Source organism: Ostrinia furnacalis, unplaced genomic scaffold (assembly GCF_004193835.3).
Source record: "Ostrinia furnacalis isolate ACB-3 unplaced genomic scaffold, ASM419383v2 OfSCF1234, whole genome shotgun sequence".
Classification (NCBI taxonomy): domain Eukaryota; kingdom Metazoa; phylum Arthropoda; class Insecta; order Lepidoptera; family Crambidae; genus Ostrinia; species Ostrinia furnacalis.
Window position 1 is genome coordinate 132,970 of NW_021131473.1, and position 25,294 is coordinate 158,263.

Below are 25,294 nucleotides of genomic sequence, written 5' to 3' on the forward strand. Positions count from 1 at the left end.
TCAAATTGAATGAAATTTTAAATATACCGTGTCTTTACAATGCCTGCATAGCTAATGAAAATTCAGCCTTCTAGTTTTATCCACAACGAAGTTACAGGCGGTCGAAAATGGCCTGAATTGCTTCGAGAAAAGGATGGTACGGCCGTGCCGCTTTTTTGCTCGACTTGTTGGGGGCACTGCCGTGCCCCCAGATGTAAAGCTTGATTGATAATCAGCTAATGTAGGTACTGATCCTTTATAAATATTTTCATTGAAATACATCGGTTGATTTTAGTGTGATACCGACACTTTTCTTATATTAAGCACTGTTTTTATACTTACTACTTTCGTCTTTCTCCGATTCTTCCGAGTCCCAAAATTAACCCATTAACGCCCGCCGTACAATAAATAGTACACAACTTTAAGTTACGATAAATCTGGTTTAGTGGGTATTTTTACTCTGGAAATAATTACAATCGGTAAACAAAGGTCTATGCATTATATCCTGAGATGAAACAGACCATAACGATACAATCTTAAGGGGGTATTTTGCGATTTCGTTTCAGTGATTTTTTCGTGTCTTCTAGTGGGTACTTGATAATTTTTTATGCAAGGTTTAAGTTACACAAAATACCAAATAAGTTGTTTGTGTAATAGCTAACAACATATCCTAATAAAAAATACAAAGAAAAGTTCATTTCATGGAAAGTTTTTCATGCTATAACTCCCAAAGTGATGCTGTACTAACTTTTGTACAATGGGCGCTTGACACGTTACGTAAAATAGCACAGTAACGACATTATTATTAGAGTGTTTACCTATTGCTTCATAGTTTTTATATGTAATCATTGTTTTCTTTTTCCAATGACATGGCTCTTTATTTATGGGGTTACAGACAACAAAAAGAAACATTTTGTTTTCCCAATTATGACCTGTTTGTCGACCTAAAGAGACTTAGTTACATAGTTTTTGGAACCACACGTGAAAACAGAACCAAACGGTATCCTTTGATTACTTATAAAGATTTTCACAAAAAGCATAGAGACTTATTCGACAAGCCAAACATAATTTTACTAGTATTGATTGAAAGATAATAATGTAAGTACTATTGGATCAAATTTTGATGCTTTAGAACCATTGGGAAAGGTCATTATTGGGGTCTTTTGATAAAAAACCAGTAGAGTTAGGCACCACAGGGTGTCCAGCTACAATATAATAAGAAGATCAGTGGGTTAGATCAGATGGCTAGTCTATAGAACTTTACCAAATTGAGGTAAAAGGAAAAAAAGCGGTGGATGGGTCTTGTTCGCTTATATGGTGGACATGACAATTTCAAATGCATGCAGACTGCACTGCATAGTAAACCCATATAGTCGCTTAGATCAGCTAGCATTCCGAAAATATATAGTACGCACATATTTGACCTATAAAAGATAAATAAAAGTAGGTAGTCTTGCTCTAGTTGATGGAGAAAAAATATGAAATAATGGTTATAATCAAAATAAACCAGCAAACAAGCGGATTTGACAGCTTAAAATTACTGTGCGTTTCAATAGAGTCAAAACAGCTTATAGCAAGTGCCTGAAAATACTGTGCCAGGATGGAGAAAGCTTTGCTCAATATGACTCATAAGCACCCATTGTACAAAACTTAGTACACCCCTGAAAATCTAACTTCTGATTTTGTTTTTGGTTTTCTTTCTGTTTAGTATTATTTTTGAAGTATTTTTATAAAGAAAATAAACATTGGCTATGTGAAATTGACCGTAGTTTTCATTTGGGCGTTAATGGGTTAAGCAAAGCTCTTCCTAGTGAACGAATATTTAAAGTGTAAATATGACGTAGGGCATCCAGAAAGTACAAATTTAATCATCATCATCATCATCATAATTTCAGCCACAGGACGTCCACTGCTGAACATAGGCCACCTCCAATGACTTCCACATCGCACGGTTGGTAGCGGCCTGCAACCAGTGCCTTCCTGCTACCTTTAACAGGTCGTCGATCCACCTTGTGGGTGGACGTCCCACGCTGCGTTTTCCGGTACGGGCCTCCACTCCAGAACCTTGCTGCTCCATCGGCCGTCAGTTCTGCGTACTATGTGCCCTGCCCATTGCCACTTCAGCTTGCTAATCCTTCGGACTATGTCAGAGACGTTAGTTCGTTTACGAATCTCTTCATTTCTGATTTGATCTCGTAAAGAAACATCGAGGATAGCCCTTTCCATAGCACCCAATTGAATATTTACGTATTCGGAGTAAATATTTGTATGATCCTGAGATCAGACCTGAAGAGTCCTGAATTTGAGTACTTATTTTAGTTCATAAAAAATCGCTACTCTGCATATATCACTCCCATTTTGACCCCTCTCTAAATATTTTTCCCAGAACGTTGTAATATGCAAATCACTTATCTCTCTAATTTGTTTTGCAAACAGTTAGCTTGTTCTTTCACATTTAATTTTTATTTCGAGATATATTATGCCTATTTATTTCGGCTCGACCATTCGCATTGATCACGGCTCCTCAGAATACTTTGCACGGTAGACGCCGATCGTTCGTATCAGCCAAATGACGTTTACTGCTGGACAAAGTCCTCTCTCAAGGATTTCCATAAAGACCGGTCTTGCGCTGCCCGCATCTAGACCTCTCCCGCGACCTGGTCGGAAGACTAGGTGGACCGACGATCTGTTGATATAAAAGCCATATTAAAAAAAAATCTACGTTATACTTGTAATTTGACTATGAATTACTGAAATATTAGATATCATTACGTATTACATGTTGTCCTTTTCACTTTGAAAAATTTGAGTGTAGCGTCTATTCACATGAGTGGTCTGTGTTAATTTCACATAACATTAATTCGACGTTGCTAAATAAAACCAAATGATTCAATTCTCTCACATAATTTATTTGTACATTTGTGAATATTTTTCGGGCTAGACACATAATTCACTATTGGAAAATGGTGTGGGGGCCGTTTATTTATAGGTATATAAACATACATCATTGATTATTTTAACATTAGATTTTCACAACTTTGTAATACTATAGATAGACCCATTAATTACAAAATAATTAACTTTTAGATCCATTTAAATAATCTATCTCTTAGAACAATTAAAGATTAGTATTTGGAAACTTTAGTTTACAATAACATATTTAATTTCATATCGTATCTTCTGGAGATTAGGATAAATGTTCAATAGCATCACCAGGGTTGTGTCATAGAAACATGTCAACATAATTATTTGTCAAAATAAACTGTCATGACTAGTGTTCTTACATCATAGAAAAGCTCTGGAAGTATTGTTTAACATTTACATTAAATATTATAATATTAAAGATAATTACATTAAATATTATAAGATACTGCTCAATATTATTATTACTATGTACAGTTTACAAAAATAGGATTGTGGAAAATACTATGTACAGTTGATTAGAGGATAAAAATCTTATGTAAATACATTAAGTAGGTAAATGCAAAAGTATACACAGTTTTAAAATGTTTGTTTTTTTCTCTACTTAAGAAATTAAAAGAGAGATTGAACACTTTGTGCTTCAAGAACTTCATAAATTACTACTTATTAGTGTTTAAGCACACACTATTTAAATTATATTTTATAATTACAGCTCGCATATAATTTTGGTCTATTATAATATTATTAAAAAAGCGTAGATAAAAACACATAGAAACTTTTTAGCCGTTTCACGTTCAAGTTCTCTTAGTTTGATGAAAATAGCCAATCACTTGTTTGGACATAATAATGGTCATAAAATAAAAACAAAGAGGCAGAGTTACATAACATTAACATAGATTTCAATATATTTATCTTCATTTCGAAGTCCTGCTAGCATTATAATTAATATATTAATTTATGTACAAAACAAAAATATCTCACGTATAAATACATTCCTCTACATTATAATTTTATTTTAATATTCAATTTAATTTTAAATCTTGATAAAGAATCAAAATATATTCCAGCCTGTGATTAGGCCACACAAATTTGTGTCTATGTTTAAGTATATCGTTTCATCCAGGAAGACGCTCCCCATAAATTTTTGGTCGAGGCAAGCGCGGGGTGCGGGGAGTTTGATCCGAGCAATCCGAGATTCATTATTGTAGTGTGCGTGTGCACTCATGGGTAATTTAGCGAGTACCGATAACACTCAAACATTAGCGGAAGAATGGTTGTGCGCTTCGTGGATGAAACGATCTATAGGTGTGTACATGATAGCAATTTCTACGAGCCTAAGATCCAAGTTCACTGAACCATGGCACAACTATTTTTGCAAATGGCAAACCAATGACTAGTTAAAAGGAATTCCGAACATTGTTTCAAAAACAATTCACAGCTCAATCTTCTAAAGATAGACCGCCATGTTTTCCAAAACATGCCGTTTCCTGCCGCCGTGTTTATAAACAAAATTATAACGTAACAGCAATTATTTTGGTCACTCAATCGTTATGCGGATTGTGGTTTCAAAAAATATTTTTTAAAATAGGAAGTTCATAAACAGAGCGCGAAAAAGATGTACTTTTAACGTAGTCTAGGTAACCGAGACTACTAATGTGAAATAGTATCTAAAAATTTTTTTTCTGTTCTGAGCTGAGGCTAGTGTTTGACTCTATAAGCCGCTATTAACGGACTCACAACTCAAATAATCAATATTGGTAGGCTTGTGGGATGATTTTAGTGGCTGGTGGAGAACTTACTTTTCCTACTGGTTAAATGACATTTTAAAAACTAGGTACTTAAAATTTTATCATTTATAAAGAGTGTGGTATCTATGTACAAAGCTTGTCTGTGTTAATTTTTACTGCAAGATTCCTCTCTATTTCTTTTTGACTCTAACCAGTCTTAGACAGGTAATTTGAAAAACATTACTAGCTTTTGAAAAAGTTGATTAATTTTTGCCGTCACACTCTTTGTCAACCTTGTGGTCGGCTACAAATGTTACATTATACATACAATCATATAAATTAAATGAATATGGCAGTTCACATCTTAAATCCAAAATACTAGAAAATCATTATTACACACTACCAACTGCTTAGCGGTCGTTGTCACAAATTAATTAGGATAATAATACTGTGAGGTATTAAATCTCTGCTAATTAGACAGACATAACGAGCTCGAAAACAAAAGTAATTTAGCGGGACAGTGAAAAAGAAGATGCCTTTTTGCTAACATTTATCAAAGAACGCCATAAATCTTATTCAATCACACAAATGCGACTACAATAAAGTAAATAAGCGATAAAATTTTCCTTTGATATTTTTTTATGTATCCTAAAGATTCATAAACTTTATATAAATTTTGATCAAATTCCATTTGTCTACTGAGATTTTTTAGGAAACTTCAAAATCATATCTAAATTAATACACAACTAGATTTATAATAGTTTAGTTTAACGATGTATTCATAATGTTATTTACAAGAATTTTTAACAAAAAAATACAACAATATCATCTACAAACACAAATATAAAACGAAAACTTATTATTTAACATACAGTATTAACTTTCCTCTTATTCTTAATCTGACAACTATTAAGACTACGGTTAAATTTAAATTTAAACCCGTTTTTGGTTTCGTCGTTCAGTGTGAAAAGTTCCTTAGAATCTTTGTCGTTTTCTCTATAATCGGTGCAAGTATCGCTGTACCTTTCGTCCATGATGTGTTTCTCGTTGCAGCTAGTGCCGGGGCCTTTAAAGCAATCGTAGTAAGGTTTACAATCGATGCTGTTGGTACTTTTGGCTATGTAAGTGACGATGCCGTCAGATCTGTTCCGAATGTTGCCGTAGTATAAGTCCTTGCCCAACTGTCAATCTTTACCGACATCGGTTGTGAGAGTGAATCTGGTGGCTGACTCGCTGATGGAGTCATCTCTGACTTTGGGGCGGCGGCCATTGATTTGTTCGATGAAAGAAGTGTTGGTGTTCCTGACGTAGTCTCGATGGATACTGTTGTGGTTGGAAGGGGAGAGGTGGGTGAGGCGGTAGCTGACGCAAGAGTCGTTCCTCCTGACGACAGTCCTGGTGGTACCAGCTCGGGAGCTGCCAACGGGAGCGAAGGAGGTCCCGTTCTGGTCAGGGGCAGACTGGTTGAGGCAGCAACAGAAGCACTTGAAGTAAGACCTGTGGAACTCCCTACGGAATTTGCCTGGAACAATAGAAACGCTGTTGGGGAGATTTTCTAAGAATACTGTACATGGGATATAATTTAAAAAGGTACTTTTAAGTGACTTTTCAGGGTGCATTAAGTGATGATACTGTTTCAAAGTGGACAAACTTAAAATTTGTGTCTTTAAAAATACCACGGTGCGATCTTATGTTTGAAAAAGTGGCCATGCAAAATAAAGTAAAACATTAATCTGAGGTGGGATTCTAAATACCAAACAAGGTGCAAATTACGATGTACTTGTCAGTTCTCAGCACATCAAGTGCCACAAAATAATCAATTCTGAGAAAATTCGGTATTTTGTAGAAGCTTGAAGTACCATCGACTGTACTAAATGCAGTACTATTTATTTTGCATGCGTACAATTAACAGCTTGCCACTCAAAAAGAATTTCAAGAATCAGAAATAAATAATATTTTTAAAAGGGTAAAACGTGGGTGCAACTTTTGTATGGCGCACACTTTCTGGGAGAGTCTGGATTTTAACGCGTGCAAAAACTAGTATTGAATAGGTATCCTACACATTGCGTAACTATACTAAGCAGGTCTTTTGACTCCAGACGTAAAGGCGTTCCTTGCTACTTCAAATTGATTCAACTTTTTACAAATTTTGTAGATCCTCGCTTCTTTGTAAAGCTCGTAACAAAGGTTACAGACTTACAGACAAGACGGTTGGAAACTACTAAGTTTTAATTAATAAAAGTTAGTGCCTTTAAATATTTTGAGACGTTATAGTTTTTGCAACACAAGAAGGCGAGTGAGCTTTACTTGCGTGTGTACGTGTACATGCACATAACGATAGTGTAATGTCTATCAAAACTTTTGAAAAGCGAACAGTAGCGAGCCACCACACATAACTCACTCGCCTTCGTGAATTGCAAACATCTATACCTAAACTACTTTTTTACTTCTCAAAAATTCTATTTTTTTGGAGCTTCACAATTTTCTAGCCTTATGAGATAGAGTCTTATAAATACTTGGAATCTTCCCAGAATACTAGATTTATTAACTTGAGGTTCTAATTAAATTGACCGCTTTTGAAGTTCTACATTAAATAGACCGAATTTAAAAATTAGCTCGTAACTAAAGCCCAATTTTTTAATTTCAAGCCTTTATGTTTAGTTTTCTGTAGAAGGGTTTGTATTTAAGCGTAAAGATTTGGATACTATGTAAACCTCATTTTCCAAATTACTTTACGCCAGAAAATATTCTCGGAAAATACCTACTTATTCGTATAGTTGTCCAACACTGAACCGTCCCGTCCCACTATAACATTGATAAGAGGACCCTTCTATCAATACTGGGTAATCAGTTCCAATTTTTGCCACTTGACATTCCAGAATCATTTGATTATCTAAACTTAAAGGTGACTGACTGACTGACTGACTGACTGACTGACTGACTGACTGACTGACTGACATAGTGATCTATCAACGCACAGCCCAGACCACTGGACGAATCGGGCTGAAATTTGGCATGCGGGTAGATGTTATAACGTAGGCATCCGCTAAGAAAGAATTTTATGAAACTCCACCCATAAGGGGGTAAAAAGGGATCCACGCGTACGAAGTCGCGGGTGGCCGCTAGTAATACATATTATTTTCAAAAGAGCGTGCCCCCACCAAGTCGAGCAAAAAAGCGGCACGGCCGTACCATCCTTTTCTCGAAGCAATTTAGCCCATTTTCGACTGCCTGTAACTTCGTTGTGGATAAAACTAGAAGGCTGAATTTTCATTAGCTATGCAGGCATTGTAAAGACACGGTATATTTAAAATTTCATTCAATTTGAACCAGCAGTTTAGGAATTATAACGAGTCAAAGTTACTTAATTTTGTCACTCNTGAACCAGCAGTTTAGGAATTATAACGAGTCAAAGTTACTTAATTTTGTCACTCACTGACTCACTGACTGACTCACCGATCATCAAAATTCTAAGGCACTTCTAGCAGACCTAGAAGCTTCAAATTTGGAATATAAGTAGTGTTTGGTGTATGAATCAAGGAAAAACTAAAATATTTGGGGGCACGGTAGTGCAACCGCCAAGTCGAGTAAAATTTTTCAATTTCGGTCCAGTTTTCTAGATACATAACTGCTGTCTACAAAATACAAAAAGAAATTTACGAAACTCCACCTCTAAGGTGGTAAAACGGGATCCACGCATACGAAGTCGCGGGCGGCCGCTAGTTTTAGTATAAAATTAATAATGTCACATTAATTTATCACAAGTGCCAATTTTATTGCGAGTTAAAATTGAAATAAGAATTTTCGCTCTCCAAATTCGTTTATTGCTCATGCATACGCATGAGTATTATTTCATCTTAATTTAATTCCTGAAACTCCATATTTGAAGATCGATTTCACCTCAATAAGTAATCCAATTCTTATGAAATGTAAGGGAAATGAATACCATTGGAAGTATTGGAATGCTGTTCCAGATGATTGAATTCTCATGCTGAAGAATTGGGTTCTTCGAAAAACATTTGCCTATCGCTAATAAAGTTATGACGTCGATGAGTGCCTTCTTTATGCGTACTAAAGATAGCACATCAGAATATAAATTTTTGTGCCAAAATCGCCTTTATTACAACAACTGAAGATGCTTCAGTGTTTGGCGTTATGCCATCGTCTGTACTGTTTTCTTAATTTAAAGTTTGGGTGGTAACAATTATTGAAGTTACAGGTTTTATTTTCAGACTTTACGGGTTCTATAATTATGTAAGTATTGGGGTCCATAGCAATTTCGTTGTTTTGTTTGAACTAAGCTCTTCTTTTTACTGGCGGTCAAACTGTAGATCTACACAGGAGTTTCAGTGAATATGTCCAACTCAGAAAAGATTTGACCAAAATGTTTTGATTTATTTGAAAACATTTACAAATATCAAGCACAACAACGTTATCAAAATATTGTTCTCCCGTACTAAAGTTATCTCTATCATTGTCGCTCTGCAACTGCATAGAAAAACACTTAGAAAATTGCAAACAGACAAACTTTACTACCTTTTGTGCGCGATATAAAAATGTGCACTAAATTGTCCGTTTCGCTGTCGGGGCAAAACTAAAAATAGAATTCGTAAAAACGAATTTAAGCGTTTTAGCGTTTTCATTCCCGCAAATTCGTAGTGCGGAACGCGTAAAAAATGAGAGCTTTCAAAATTTTAGTGCGAATTCGTTTTGTGTGGCAAACATTAGGGCGGGTGTAGACGAGGGACAGTTCTTAATTTATTGTTTAATTTTGACAAGAATTTAGTAGGTTTTTGAATAAGTACAGTCCCTGAATAAAAAGTTGTGATGAAATTAAAACGAATAATATAAAAGAAGAAAATGAATAATTATATTTTGAATAGTTAGAAAGCATGTGGTAGTTTGACACGGCTGTCACAACACCCACTAGATTCAAGTCCTCTACTAGTATCAATAGTCGACTAACGATACATTTACATTCAAATAAATCAATTTAACGAAACACTATCTAAGGGATCAATCGTTTTGTATTATGTACGTACACTAACGCCCGTTTCCCATATTCAATCCGTGTCCAAATCCGAATTGCAACTGTCAAATTTGAATCTGTTTTCGATCAAATATCCATAATTTTTGATGCTGCTTAACTTTAATATTGTTTAAATAGTGTTATAAAATGTAAAAATATTGAAAACCGTAGCTATTTTGTCCAAAAACATATTGAAATTTGACAGTTGACGAACGGAACTGAATTAGGAATGAATAAAGGAAACCAGCATAAATTAATAGGAAATTGATTAGTTTTGGTTATACTTTTTTGCTTAGTGAAAACTACCTACATCGTTGGTATTAAGACGTGCATGATCGACAATAATATCAATTTCACTAGTTTTCAAAGTCGACTATCGATACTCTATCGTCGCTATCCGCTGCAAACTATTAGTCAATAAGTGCCAATAGTGGTCTAAATTGAATAAAATATTTTTGTTTTTGATTTTGATTGAGTCCATCGTCTACACACACCCTTAGATACCGACTGACCTGAAAACCCGGGGAATCCTGCAATCAAAATAATTAAATGACTTATTTATCTAAAAGTAAAGCATTTATGTAAATGGTAGATAAAGGAAATATCAAGCAAGATAATAATAACAAAGTTAAAAAAGTAAGACGAAATATTGTTTCAGAAAGAGCAAAGATTATAGAACTAAAAGATGGATGGTGTCTGTGATTAAAAATATTTGTTATAGTCCTTTTTTCATCGTGGATTGTGAAAAGGGCTCGTAAGTCGTCGTCGATACGATGTCGCATTGTGGTCGCATCGTGCTACGATGAAGCATCGTTTCACGACGATGTCATATCGAATCTACGACGAACAAGCGACATGATATTTATCGCATTTTATGGCTGAGTTGCGCCATCTTACTTTGACTTTAACAAACGTCAAAAATCTGTCAAATTCTATACAAAAACACCGGTTAATGTTTACCTACTGTTAAAGTACGATGGTGCAATCCAGCCTATTTGTTGTAGCCCTAAAACTTAAGTCAGAACCCTGGTAGTAGACTGGAGTAGTTTCTTGGAATTCATTAATAGTAATCTATACTAATATTATAAATGCGAAAGTAAATCTGTCTGCCTGTCCGTCTGTCTGTCTGTCTCGCTTTCACGGCTAAACCACTGAACCGATTTTGATGAAATTTGGCATAGAGATAGTTTTAGTCCCGGGAAAGGACATTGGATAGTTTTTATCCCGGTTTTTTTGCTTGTTCTTCGAGTGGGTTCACCACAATAGTCCAGCAGCGGGGTTCGAACCTGCGTTGCTCGGATTTTGATTCGGCTGGTTCGTCAACACCATTGGGCTATTGCCGCTTCAATTCATCATTTGGACATAACTTAGTAGTGTCACTTGGGTCTATTCACACTAAGTTTTGGGCCTAAACTTAATAGCCAAAGGAATTATTTAGATGCTCGCCGTTCTTGAGACCAACAGAATTTGGATGCAGTAACGTCACAATTTTAAAATTCTTTGAAAATCTTCGTAAAGCATGAGATGGAACTCATTAGCATCCACTAAAACCCGCAGGTACCTATTTGACCGCAATCGCACCTGATGTTATGTGAGATGCAGTCTAGGATGGTAACATATCTTCCCTGTGTCTATTAATTCTCGCCTTGAAAAGGCCCGGATTGTAGTATTCAGGAAAGACAAGCTCTCAAATCGTCGTGGTGCTATAAACTATTCCCACATCTCGTTCCCACCACTGCAACTCCTGTGTAGCCAGGATCTACAGCTTGACCGCCACAAACACCCAACCAATGAAGGTCAAGTTTGTCCCGGGGGAAAGTTAAACTGTCATTGGACCCGCAACGAAATTAATCAGAAGAACATAGGAGGAGTTCGAAATTAAGATTCGACTTCCCTCCATTGCAAAGCGGATGACAGGTGACAAACAAAGGAGGTTTAAAACCTTTAAGAAAAAGATTACGTGGAGATCGTTGTGGTGCTACTCACTGCGGCATTATGAGTGGGTGAGTGGAAGACTTTTTGGCATCATTTTTCAAATTTTCAAGTTCTGTAATTTGCTGTTTTTAATGTGCCAAATAAATGTAATTTCTTTCTTTATTTCTTTCAAATCCTGAACCTACTGCTTCCATCTTCACTAGGCGAGGGTCACGGCATTCGAGGCCGAACAAAGGCCTTTGTTCCACGATGGACGGCTGAAGGCTTTCTTTGAAACACGTGGCGGAGACAGATTTTTGTAGCTGCAAGTATGCAGAATTTGTCATTTGGACAGTCTGCTGGAGTAGTCGTGAAACGTCTTGGAACGAAGAAGAAGAAGGAGTTAGATTTTTAGTTGAGTCAATTTTAAACTTCTTTAACTATGATTTGTGACTGGGTATACCCAGTATATAGTCGCTATAGCGAGAGGTTCTAAATTGAAGTCCAGGTAGAAGACCTTAAAAAAAACATAATAAAAGTATAGTATAGCCCATATTTCAGCGTGTTACATGTATAGTGTATACATGTAACACGCTGAAATATGGGCCAGTTGTATACCATGAAACTATTGAAAGCTGTAAAGACTTCCTCAGACCCACTGTTCTATGGACGGACGACCTATAAAAGATTAGCTGGATTATCTTCCAATTTTAATACAGTTTTAACAAAATTATAATTGCAAAAGATGCTTTAAGTGTTCTTGTTGTATAAACTTTAATTTTTTTATTGGTCCTTCGAGCCGGATAAATCAATGTTAAAGAAAACTGTGGAAGCATCTCTTTTTTCTCCAGTTATGTGGCACTCAACTAAAGTAAACCTCATTATAGTGCCACTTTGTACAAATAGCGTACATTTCAAGAAATCAAAACTTATTTCCCCCACATATCGTGTGAGAGAGAAGTAATGGTGCGCCCTTTGGCTCTCGACGTTTGATTGATAGGGCAAATCTAAGGGCAAGTTGAGCTATTTGTCGGTCCGGTGGGTCTCTATTTTTCATTCTTAAAAGTCTTGAGATAAAGTTGCAAGTCCTTTGGTTAAGTGCAACTACTATTGATTTACTTACTGTGGATTAGAAAGTAGTTTGTCATGAAAAAAAAAAAACTCATAAAACTTATTTATTTTTGCAAATAGGCTTTTAAAAATCACTTTTACACGTCCCAGTATAAACCCTACCACTGCTTAGGAACAATAAATGGGCCAGTGCTGAGAAGAAGCAGCGCAAGAAACTCAGTCACTATTATCAGCCTATGTTTATAGGGAAATTCACTATGGCTTTCAAAATGCTTTGTCATGTCAAGTTAATATTTTAGTTTCAAATATCAATAATTTTAATTATTAAATATATAACAATAAATATTTTAAAATAAAAGGGGATAATAATTTATTCAACAGCACCATTTATGCAGTTTAAGAGTAGGCGCACGCCGTTGATTTTTAGTTGGCCGATAGTTGTGCCCGATTTTAATTTTGTATAAAGAATCGGCCAAATCCAATCGGCGTAGTGTGCGCACTCCCATACATGCCCATACTGATCAACTGCCCGACTAAACTATCGGCCGACGAAAAATCAACGGTGTGCGCCTACTCTAATAGCTAGGAAGCGAACTCTTTCAAACAATCTTGGTAAAAAACATGGTATTGTACCTATATTTCGCGTCATCAGTTCGCTAGCGGAGCCAAATGGTGAGAATACATAATTTGAATTTGAATTTGAATTTGAGAAAAAATACAATAACCCTCCTTACTCGAGTATCGCCTGAGAGTTTGTCCTTTTGACCTTTTGTTCTCTTTGGTATTTTAAAAATAGCATGTACAAATTGCTGGCCAAGTGTTTTGTTCTCAAGTAAAGGCTTTTTCCCATGGTGACTGCTTTTTTTTCGAATTTAGAACACACAAGGGTCTCGTTCCCGCTGCATCCGATTTTGTGGGGTCCATTAATTTTTTTTATCCCCAACGGGGAAGCTCTTGGCCTGTATCTCACCTGATGGTAAGTGATGATCAGGCCGAAGGTGGAAGCGAGCTTTACCGGGAATCCTCAATCACGAGTTAATGCTGTTAACATTGTTGTTATGGCGACAGACTTAGGTAAGATGGTGGTAGCTAGCCAGGCGGACTCAGAACAAGCCCTACTAACCAACCAAATCGAACAAAAAAATCTGCCCCCACTGGGAATCGAACCCGGGAACTCTGCATCTAAAGCGGGTGCATCTAAACTGAACTGTCGGTTTTTGGCGGGACAAACGGGATGTTCGGAAAACCTTAAAATGTGTGTTCACACGACTGTACAGTTTTACTGGATCTTGCATTACTGGATGCCTAAAAACTGGGTTGCCGTGAACCAGCCCTTAGGAAGTCGCAAATGCCGTCGTAATTGAAAATAAATAATGAAGTTAAAACAAGTAATAAGACAAAATGCCGCTCAGAACTATTTGTGGCTTCCCTAAAACTTCGAGTATCCATCATTTATTTTACGGAACATAATTTAAGTTTTATTTGATTAATTTCCTGTCTGACTATATTTTTTCCTGCTTTTAGGCCCTATTTTTGGTGTTTAATTAAATAAAAGATGAATTTTTTGCTGGAATTATCAGAGAACATCCTAGTTTATAAAGCTTTCTTGAATATAATGTTTATTTTATTTTCTTTCAGATACCTACATCATTGCGATTTTACTGAAGGTAAGTTTTTTATTTGAACACTAGAGCGTCATTTTTGGACAGTATGGACGATAGTACACCAAGTTAAACACAGTAGCTTCTTATCTCATTGTGATACAAGCTATTTTGCAACATAAATGTATGGCTTGATGTGCTGTCGATTGAACAGTCAGCGTCAATTAAAAGTTCGTGACACCCAAAGTAGCCAAAAAGTTCGCAACACGTCTTTGTTACGATTGGAATTAAGAGCGTTTACGCGAAGCGCGGCGTTTCAAGAGGCATCATTGGAAATGATTCGCGCGCGGCGTTTTTTAATAGTTTTCAAATGTTTATAGCAAAACAATAACAATGAATTAAATATCAAGCGAAATAAATGATTTGATTTGATCGTTTCAAAGTAAATATTTTAAAGAAGATGTTGTTTTATTATATTAAGCTATTTTTATGTTGAATAAAGGAAGAAAATTGGTGAAAAAATCACTTTGATTTTTGGGTATTTCACGTTCTTTTAATTTGTGATTTCTTCTTGTAAAATGCTTAAATCTAAAAATTTTCTAAGATAACTATTTGCCCAAGGATCTATGCTATAGGATATAAATGTTTGTTAAATCGTTTTCACAGTATTTTTATAAAAATTTCAGCTTATAAACTGACGCTAAAGTGGAAATTTACAAAACCTGTGTGGACTTATCTTGATAGAATTCTTAAATACTAAACTAATCGCAATATTTTCTCAATTAACTATTTAGACGACGAAATTGCCTAACTATTTATGCCTATAACAAATTTGTAAGTACTCTTTTTGCGCCAAACGGTAAACGCTCTTAAGTTGCGAATCAACTTTTTGGTCACTTTGGGTGTCACGAACTATTTGTTGCTGACTGTACATGGTTTTTTTTTCAGTAAAAGTAAATTTGGCCTCATCTTTAATAGAAATTAATATTCCACTCTTAGGCTGAGTTGCACCACCTAACTTTACTGTAACAACAACGATAACTGGTGTATTTTGTATGGAGTTTGACAGATTTTTGACGTTTGTCAAAGTTAAAGTATGATGGTGCAACCCAGCCTTAATAAAGAGCATTTGTAATGTTAATTTAATTTAACAAATTGCAACATTGCAAATTTAATTAAATGATAAATTCTTTTGAACGGACATAAAGAGCGGCGATTGCGTCAGCGTTTTATTAATATTGCTCTATTTTAACTGGCTTCTGAACATGTTTATATTATATATGCAGCTGTTCATTTCCTTTGCCAATTCCAGTAAATTATTCTGTTCGATATTTCGAAAAATATTTAAACGAATGTAATATTATTTCTCTCTTAAATATTATCATATTAATATTATAATACCAGTTATTAATGTTTATTGTTCACTTTGGAATTGATTCGTTGCTGTGTTTGTTCGGCAATCAAATATTGGTAGAGCTGTTAAATTATTTTTTCAGTTTATAAACCCCTTTATAAACTAGCACTTTACACAACTTTTGAGGATTGATTGATTTGATATTTTAATCAGACGAAATTGATGACCATGACGTATAAAGCAAATAAAAAAAAATAGATGAAGAGTTTGTTATGAACTTGATAGAGACAAAAAAAGATAAAAAACACAAAGATGATTCATGAATTGGTGATGGTGTAATTACACAATATTTATGAAAGATTTACAAAAGATACTAACGATATAAAAGCAGTAACTACTCATCAATAGATATAGAAACTGCTAAATGATTGCTAACTTTCTACAAATGTTATAGAGTTAGAAAATTGCTACGATAGAACACCTAATTCTGATGAAGAAAATGATACTTATGATACTGAATCTCTTGAAGTGGTGAACAAAATTTGTCAGATCAAGTTAATATGATTTTACAAACATTGAAAACTCATGGGAATGAATTAGAAAGTGATGATGATAAAATACTTAATGGTTATAAAACGATGCTAATAATACTAATTATTTCGATGAAAAATATGCTAAATCTCTTGTAATGATGAATAAATCTATCGATACAAAAGCACTTAATGATGCTGATGATGCTACATGTTTTCAATTGATGAACCGAATTGATAAAGTACCTAATTTAAATGATAATGTTACCAAATATCTTGAAGTGATGAACGAAACTGTCGATATAATTGCACTTAAACATCCTAATGATGCTAAATCCCTTAAAGTAATGATTAAAACTAATACAATGGCTAATTTTAATGATGAATAAGATACTAATTCCCATTTTCACCATCTATGAAAACAAAATTACTGTAATGTGTTACCATAGGGGTCACCTAAAAATTAGAGATTGATGGTGAAAATTGACATCAATGCCTTAATATAATGACTAAAACTAATACAATGGCCAATCATAACGATGAATAAGATACTAAATCTCTTGTAGTCATGGACGAAATTATCGATACAAAAGCACTTACCGCTCATGAAGTTGTAAATGAGCGGGTTGACGGCGGAGTTGGCGTAGCACATCACGTGCGAGATGAGAGCGATGCACGTCATCACGTCACTCTGTTGCACGTCGTAGGCCACCCTGGACGGATAGAAGGGATAGTTGTAGTTTATAAAGATAGAAATTGAGAAGTTTTCTAACAAATAAAGTCGAATATCGATAGCAGATGAAATAAGGATCTATCTCTGAAAAATTATACAGTACGATTATTATCAAAAGTAATATCGATAGAGCAGCAAATTTTTTATTTTAAACACCGTGCGCGGTTTGGTGTTGAAAGACGAAAATCAGACTACTCGAATTGAGCTCAATTTACGTCGTAGTATAATTCTGTTTTTAGGTCTGTCGTAGTACATTTTGTCGTAGTATGATTTGTCATAGAATGTGCCGTAGCATGTTCTGTCGTAGTACGTTGTATCGTATTATTTGACTCTGTATCGTACTATATCGTTCCATTCTTCGTTAGACAACCAACCTACACAGTGTCAGCCCAAAACTCCGCCACAAGAGTGGCGTTGTCAGTAGCCTTCATTAAATCTATCTTACCATTACCATTATTTTATACTATTCAATTTTAGTCTTTCAGGGCTCCTGCACACGACGCCGCCGCCGCGCCTTTGCACTGTTTATACGCACCGCATGAACACCGCTGCCGCGCCGCCGTCGCGCCGCCGTCGCGCCACGGGCGAAATTATGCTTTGACGCCGCGGTGGCGGCGCGGTGGCGGCGCGGTGGCGGCGCGGTAGCGGCGTGGTGGCGCGCGTAAGAACAGTGCAGGGGCGCGACGGCGGCGCGGCGGCGCGGTGGCGGCGTCGTGTGCAGGAGCGCTTATTCAGTCAAGCGTTTTTTTAGTAACGATTTTCAAAATAACCACTATACGACTGAGAAGAATATTCACCTCAGTACAGAGAGCAGATGTACCGGGAAGTAGCATACGGCGAACATCACCACCACAGCCACCAGCATCTTGGCTGCCTTCCTCCGAGACCTGAGCTGGCCTTCCGTTGACGCGTTCGCGTGGATAGATGGCGCTGTACGGCGGTTTGCTAGCCCTAGGAAGAAGAAAAAGATTGAGATAATCCACCACATAAACAAGTCTTTATCTAAATCTGTGTCTTTATCAGTGACCGAAAAACTTTGAGGTTTCTCAAGTACAATTTTTGCTCGACCTTTTGTTGTTTGGGGAAATAGTACGAGTTGTAAGAAACCTCCTTCTTATGCCCATTTTCACCATCAATCCCTAATTCTCAAGTGACCCCTATGAAAACAAAATTCCTGTTAAGTGTTACCATAGTGGTCACTTAAAAATTAGGGTTTGATGGTGAAAATGGGCATTAGTCTTTTAGACCTTACAAAAGAAAGTATATAAACGAAATTAACGTATATCGATACAATTTTTTAGCCTTAACCATCGATAGACTTTCAGTACACAACACTACTCTGATTAGGACATTGCAGACTTCATTACACCCAATTGTGTAAAAAGTTGAATGCATGATGAAGAACGACATTGGTTGAATACGTAATGCAGCAAGTCATTTCAATGCTTGATTAGATTTAGATCCTTAAAAACTTCAAAGCCAGTATGAAGCTCTTGCAATTGTGAAATGCTCAAAATATTTCTTAAAAATGCTGAAAAAGTTAGGATTTTTATTGGCGTCGCGCTCCAATGCATATAATTATGACTCTATTGTAGCATTGTCATGCATTTTAAATTCAATTCAACTGAAACTTGTGAATCAATGCTTTATGCCCGCGGCTTCGCCCACGTGAAATTTTGTATGTCACAGAAAAACTTTATCGTGCGCGTCCCTGTTTCATAAACCGGAATAAAAATTATCCTACGTCCTTTCTTGGGACTTAAACTATCACCACATTCTGTGGTTTAGGCGTGAAAGCGTAACAGACAGAGTCACTTCCGTATTTGTAAATTAAGTAGGGAATGAGTAAGGGCAGTGAGGAGAGTAGGAAAGTAGGGATAGTTGGGATAGTAGGGAATTAAGGATAGAAGGGATAGAAGGAATAGAAGGGATAGAAGGGATAGAAGGGATAGAAGGGATATAAGGGATAGAAGGGATAGAAGGGATAGTAGGGAAGTAGTGAATAGGCTAGTTGCCTAAAAAAATTTTTTTAGTCCGTAATGTTTAATATCAAAAAATATTGGACACATATATTTTTATTTATCAATCTAACAAATAATTACATAGTTATGGTGCGTTGAAGTTGCGCACGACGTCACAACGTGCGGCATTTTTAAGCAAGCGTTGACGTCACGGGCCTCTTCTTATGAACTTTGGGGCGCTTTATCTCTTTAAATTTTCATTAGTTTGAAAAAGTGAAAAATACGTGTAGAGTATTTTTTGATAATTTAACTGACGGACTAATTAAAACTCTTGCTTTTTGACCCAGGCAACATCCCCATTAGGGAAGTAGGGATAGTAGAGAAGTAGTGCATTAGGGATAGTAGGGAAGTAGTGAATTATGGAAGTAGGGATAATAGGGAAGTAGTGAATTAGGGAAGTAGGGATAGTAGGGAAGTAGTGAATTAGGAAAGTAGGGATAGTAGGGTATGGTATTAAGTCTAGCTACTCACAGTTATTTTGTCCAGACTGCGTGCACAACTTGTGGGACTCCGTGTGCCCCGGGATGTTGTCTGACCGCCAAAGCACTCTGACAATTTGGCAGTACGCTATCATCATCAGGAACAGCGGGAATCTGGGGAGAGAATCAAGGGTTAGCATGCTTTGTTTGGAATGCCTAATGCTTCAACCATACCAACGCGTGCAGATCGCCATCGCCGGCGCGATCACAGTGCAATCATAGGCCAATGACAGGTCGCGCGGACTGTCATGGGTCGCGCGAACTGTCACGGGTCGCGTGACCTGTCATTGGCTTTGATCGCGCCAGGGATGGCGATCTGTACGCGTTGGTGTGGTTAAAGCTTAAGTGAATATAAATCTGTGTCTTTCTATTGGCTTCCAACAATTTTAGGTAAATTCTAAAAAAAGATCAGATCGAAAATTACCGAAAGGTCTGAATATAACTTTAGTAGTTTAGTTTTAATGTTATTTTATTTATGCCTTTTATTAAAAATAATATGTATTTAAAATAGTTCGTAGACCAAATTTCAAATATCTTTGTTTTTTATTTATTCGGCCAAGAAAATTAAAATTTAAAAGCTTGTCAAGGGATTAAGAATTCTACTTTAATTATAAAAATCTTCATTGGAGCGTATAAGGTTACTCAATTAATTTTGTTGAATAGGTTAAGCTACATTTTAGGTTGTGCCTTGCGCCTTTAAATAAATAAACGATAAAGTGTTGTTCAAATTGGTCTGCTCGTAGATTCATTTTATATTCTTACCTCCTTTTTCTAAATCTAAATACAGATGTCTATATGTCACTATAGCCTGACCAGGAACATAAAAACCCTCGCCATGTTGCGGAAAACTATTGGTACTAATTTCTTATAATGGCAACAGTAACTGAAAACTTCATTGACATGTCACCTTGCATGTTTTAAATGTGCGCAATTGATTTTGTGCCATATTTTAAATGTGCGCAATTGATTTTGTAAATTAAATTGCTAAAATCTTTTTATAGTCGTGAAAGAAAAGTGGTTCACAATGTGTTAAAGTCTTTGTCGAAGAGAAATACTAAGGGTTCGGATAATATTTTCATGAATAATGTTTCCGACAAAGGTTGTCAAATTGACTGACATGTTTATCGTATAGTACAGTCCACTATGAAAATTAGGTTTAATTAGGTGTGGTTTGTTTCAACTACCTATTTTAAATTTTTTGTTACTTTAGTGTTGAATTTTATGGAATTGGGAAAGAAGTACCGAGTTTGAAGCGTTCATGAGCAGACATTGCAGTTGAATATTCAAGTTCTGAATTTGATTATTGATGAATATTAAAATAAATCCTACCAGCTCGATTGATGGTTTCATTTAATTTATTTAAACCAGGTTACCTATAATAATATTTTTTCGTTAATTTATAATAATATCAAATTAGCCCGTAATCCTGAATCCTGATACACAAAGTTAGCCTAATAATTTAACACAGGTACGACTGTACTCAGTGTTGCACTATCAAATGCAATTGACGCGCCTCTATGACAGGGTTTTTATGTTCCTGGTCAGGCTTATACAAACGTTTCCTGCATTTTAGAGCCATTCTAAATTGAGTAGTCAATACGGACAAAGACAATAGCATGGTTTGGATCCGGTATTTCGGATGAACTCGAGTGGTTGAAGGACCACTCGTTTAAATTGAGCCCGTATTGATAGATTGTGAAGCTAGAAACACTGCACTAGTACTAGGAATACGGTTACAAGTACTGTTTAATTGGCGACAATGGCTACAATTTAAAGGCTATTGTTAGGAGAGTGTGTAAAGTCCGTATGCTCAGTCAGTACTTTAATTTGTTGTAACTTAATTTAACAGTGCATAGTTTTAACAAAACACGTTGTGCTTGAAAATAGAATTTAGAGATCGTTCTGATTCGTTTAGCCAAACCAACGCGTGCAGGTCACGTCGGCGATGGCGATAACTGCGCATACAGGACTCGCGTCCTAGCATTGGCCTATGCACATCATAAGCAGTGTTTTTTACCACAAAATTTAAACCTAGTTGAAAGTGCTGTCGACTGTAGGAACTTTTTTTACTAACAACTAAAGCATAGATTTTTGCAAAGTAACGTACCATAGAGTAATCAAAACTTACGTGTAAAGGAAGATCGCCTTTATGATATGCCATTTGAGGTCACTGTCGTCTGACCAAGTGGATGCGCATTGCATAAAGTACTGCGCATTGAAACGAAGTTGCATCTTCCGTTGTACTTGAAGCATCACGAACTCTGGTATGTCTGTGGACAAAGAGAATCATGTAGAGCTTTGTATATAGCAATAACAATCGTTAACTTTTTTTTATCTACAACGAGGGAGCTCTTGGTCTGTATCTCACTTGATGGTAAGTGACGATCAGGCCGAAGGTGGAAGCCGGAATCCTCAAATATACCCACTGATGACAAAACATCAAACGCTAGTTTAAAAAAACAGAGCAAAATTATTTATTTTCCTTAGCAAACACAATGGCCGCGTTCTGAAAAATGCTGTCCTTTATTATTTTATTTCTTCCGCCTTCCTTTATTCCCAAATTATGGAAATTAATTGGCATGGTTGTCTGGAATATTTATTAGTATTTATCGTGCGACAGGCATTACGAGTCTTGTTAGGCCAAATACTTCAGTGGAGAAGATAAATGCCTAAATATCTTTTACAAGGTCTTTTGATAAGTAAGTTGGTATAGTCTGGTCTGTGAGCACGTAGAATTTTGTCCAATGACCCCAAGCTACCCATCCTTATCGCTCGCGCGTAATTATGTTGCTGTCGCGCTCGCACACTCACTGCGGGCGCCCGTCGCACAGTCGCGACAGCAAAATAATTACGCGCGAGGATGGGTAGCTTGGGGTCATTGGACAAAATTCTACGTGCTCACAGACCGGGCTTTAGTTTACTTACGCCCGTATTCACAAACATTACTATGAGGTCTCACAGTGCACGTGGACGCACAGGATGACACACGGACCGATCACAGAGCTCTATTCAACGCTGTGCGTTTAGATTTGCTGCTTCACTTATGCGATGTATCGTTTGTGGTGTGGCCAAAAACAATATGGAGCCACCGTTAGTATGAAAGTAAATTATTCCCTTCACACCACAGTTAGAAGTCGAAACTCCTGGAGTGGACTGTAGGTGTTGGTTTTGCGGTTTGTACTATTTTGCCTTGAATGACAATCGATCTCCATAAAATAATGAGAAATAAAAGTGAACGTGGGCCAGCAGACACATGGGGAGGATGGAAATGTGAAAGGTAAAAGACTCACGAGAGATATTTGTAGACAAGATCCTTGGTATGATGAGCTGGGTTTTTCGGGCGCTGGCGTCCAGGTGGTATCGTCTACCTGGACGTCTTCTTCGATGATGATGATCGAGTAAGGAGGTATTTCACACACCCAATGTACTGCACTATGTGGTCCACGAAGTACACTCGCGGGAGATCTCCAAAATGCGATTAACACAATATAAAACGATAAATAAATTCAGTCCAGAGCTGTGGGACCGAACGCGGCGCGGGAGATGCTTTCAACGTCACATTGCAAGCCAAACTGATGATCCTATAGTCGATGCAGAGGGCGTAGATGTTGCAAATCTCTCGATGCTTTCTTCTCACTCTCTCAAGGGCACCTAGTATGCGGGCAAGGGAGAGGGAAAATAAGAAATGCGGAAGGAGGAAGGATTCTAGTGTCTGCAGGCAAAACACCGATATTCATGTGATTAGAAAAAAACCTTAGATTAGGCGCGAAAGTTTAAAAATAGAAAAGATTATATTATGGCGGCACCAGATTGTGAACACGGGCGTTAGACTGTTGACTGGTAGACATTAAATCACACATTTTAAGTTGTAATTCTAAAAGAACATATCATTTTGTGTTGCTAAGTTGCTATACAAGAAGAAAAAAGTAAACAACAATATAATTCAGCTGAAATATATTTAATTTCAATTTGTTTATCAGTTCACAAGATTTATACAAAGCTTAGGTATTCTTACAAAGCCAAAAAGATATCGAATAGGTCGGATTTTCGCCCGGATGTCTAGAATTATTTATTCCTCTACGAGACGTTGATCGTGAGTTATGCCTTACGTTCATAATGATATGGTAATGCACATGCCAGGGAGGCACGTGATAGAATTAGACAGACCGTGTATCAAGATCGATCGTAGAGTACCTTGTAGAGGATCAGGCTGCAAATTGTAGGTAATTTAAAAAAGTTTTGTACAGATAAAAGACAGTATCTTCCTCTTTCTGTTGTTTAACGGCACTCAAACCTCTTTAGAAGTCAAGACGGTGTTTTGTGGCTGTTAACATAGATCACAGCTGTCAAAATATGGACGTCCAAATGGACCGTGTCGCACTCAAAAATTAAGGAACGGAAATAATATGAACTTAAGTGGCTACAATAATTGTGGAAACACTACTTGTTTAGGTATGTAGTATTTGTAACAAGTTCACTCAGGAGCAATATTTTCTATTTATGTGAACTCTAACTTAAAAGTGGAAAGTGTTAAACTACTTAGACAAGAATTTATAATTTGCAGCATGTTTCTACCGCACTCGGGCGACTGTAGCTCATTCAAAGGTATTGTAGTCATTCCACTCTTGACACAAACATAATTTACCTCCTTCTCCTTAAATAATACTTTATTTCATCTGTTCCATAGCAAACTAAAGCCGAACGTCCACCGACGGCTAAACTAAGTTAATTTAGCTTAGCTCGCATAGTTGAGCCAGTTTTTCATACATGTGCGACGTGCGTCCACCGCAAACTATGCCACATGTATGAAAAACTGGCTCAACTATGCGAGCTAAGCTAAACTAATTTAGTTTAGCGGGCGGTGGACGTTCGGTTTAAGGGACGGTTGCACCATTACTTTAACTTTAACAAACGTCAAAAAACTGTCAAACTCCATACAAAAAACACCGGTTATCGATATAATTACGGTCAAAGTTAGGTGGTGCAACTCAGCTTAACTGTACTAACACTACTAACTAGTACTGTTCTATTTATGGTTAAAATCCACTCAAAGTGCTGTTTGTGCAAGAGTCCCGCGTATGGCACATTAGTGCCGCAATCCGCTTAGCTTTAAGCCGGGTCTACATCCACTTAATGTATCGTTATGATACCGCTAAGGTTTGCAAACGTTTGCGTCTAGTTTCTATTTTAGATTGTGGGTAGACCCCCTACTAAAATGGCAACAGCTAACTCGTGAACCACTTGCTATTTTTAGATTCTAGGTAGACCAGTAGTAATAGGTGGGGATTCTTGGATGGCTCAAACTTGGAGTGCAAGTGTGGTTTTGTTCCCCAGTCGACGAAGCACATGATGTCGTGCCCTGCGTGCCCAAACAACTGCACGCAGGAAGATTTCATGAAGGCTACTGACAACGCCACTCTTGTGGTGGAGTTTTGGGCTGACGCTGTGTAATTTTGTTGTCGACACGACAAGAAGGAGAAGATAGGTTATAGGCAAGTTATTCAGAATTGATTTTGATTTGTGAGGAAAATTGGGGGAAGGGGATTTGCATAGTTATAACTTCTCGCCTCAACCCACAGTCATGTACCCACTATCCACTTAAAAGACCTGTAATGGTTCGTAACGCATCACTTGACCTTTAGGCAGGCCTGTTCATCTCCGCTAGTTTGCATGGAAAACAAAATACGCGCGACGACACCTTCTAGGATAACTAATCGACAGGACAATCACGAGCGAGCATTGACGCACGAGCGCGTATTCTTCACCTATTTGCATTGTAGAGACATAAACTATGTGTATTGGAAAGTAGATAAAACGTTTCGTCATTTTCATGGTCTTTATACGTTTAAAATCCATCCATAAATTCTGAACCAGTTAAAGTTTAGCCTCGTGCCGTTTGGAATGTTCGTGATACGTTCGGACACGGAAAATGAT

General features: G+C 36.8%; 1 protein-coding gene across 1 annotated transcript in view; it reads right to left on the minus strand.

The window, feature by feature from the left end:
* Positions 1-5,520: 5,520 nt before the first annotated feature.
* NGR-A5 (neuropeptide receptor A5) overlaps positions 5,521-25,294 on the minus strand; it is a 39,628-nt gene continuing 19,854 nt past the window's right edge. Inside the window, exons 3-7 of the mRNA XM_028303406.1 lie at positions 21,489-21,630; positions 19,353-19,474; positions 17,658-17,811; positions 16,728-16,840; positions 5,521-6,150 (exon numbers count right to left, since the gene is read on the minus strand). Coding sequence (XP_028159207.1) covers positions 5,813-6,150; positions 16,728-16,840; positions 17,658-17,811; positions 19,353-19,474; positions 21,489-21,630 — 869 coding nt within the window. The 3' untranslated portion in view covers positions 5,521-5,812. The remainder of the gene's footprint in view (positions 6,151-16,727; positions 16,841-17,657; positions 17,812-19,352; positions 19,475-21,488; positions 21,631-25,294) is intronic.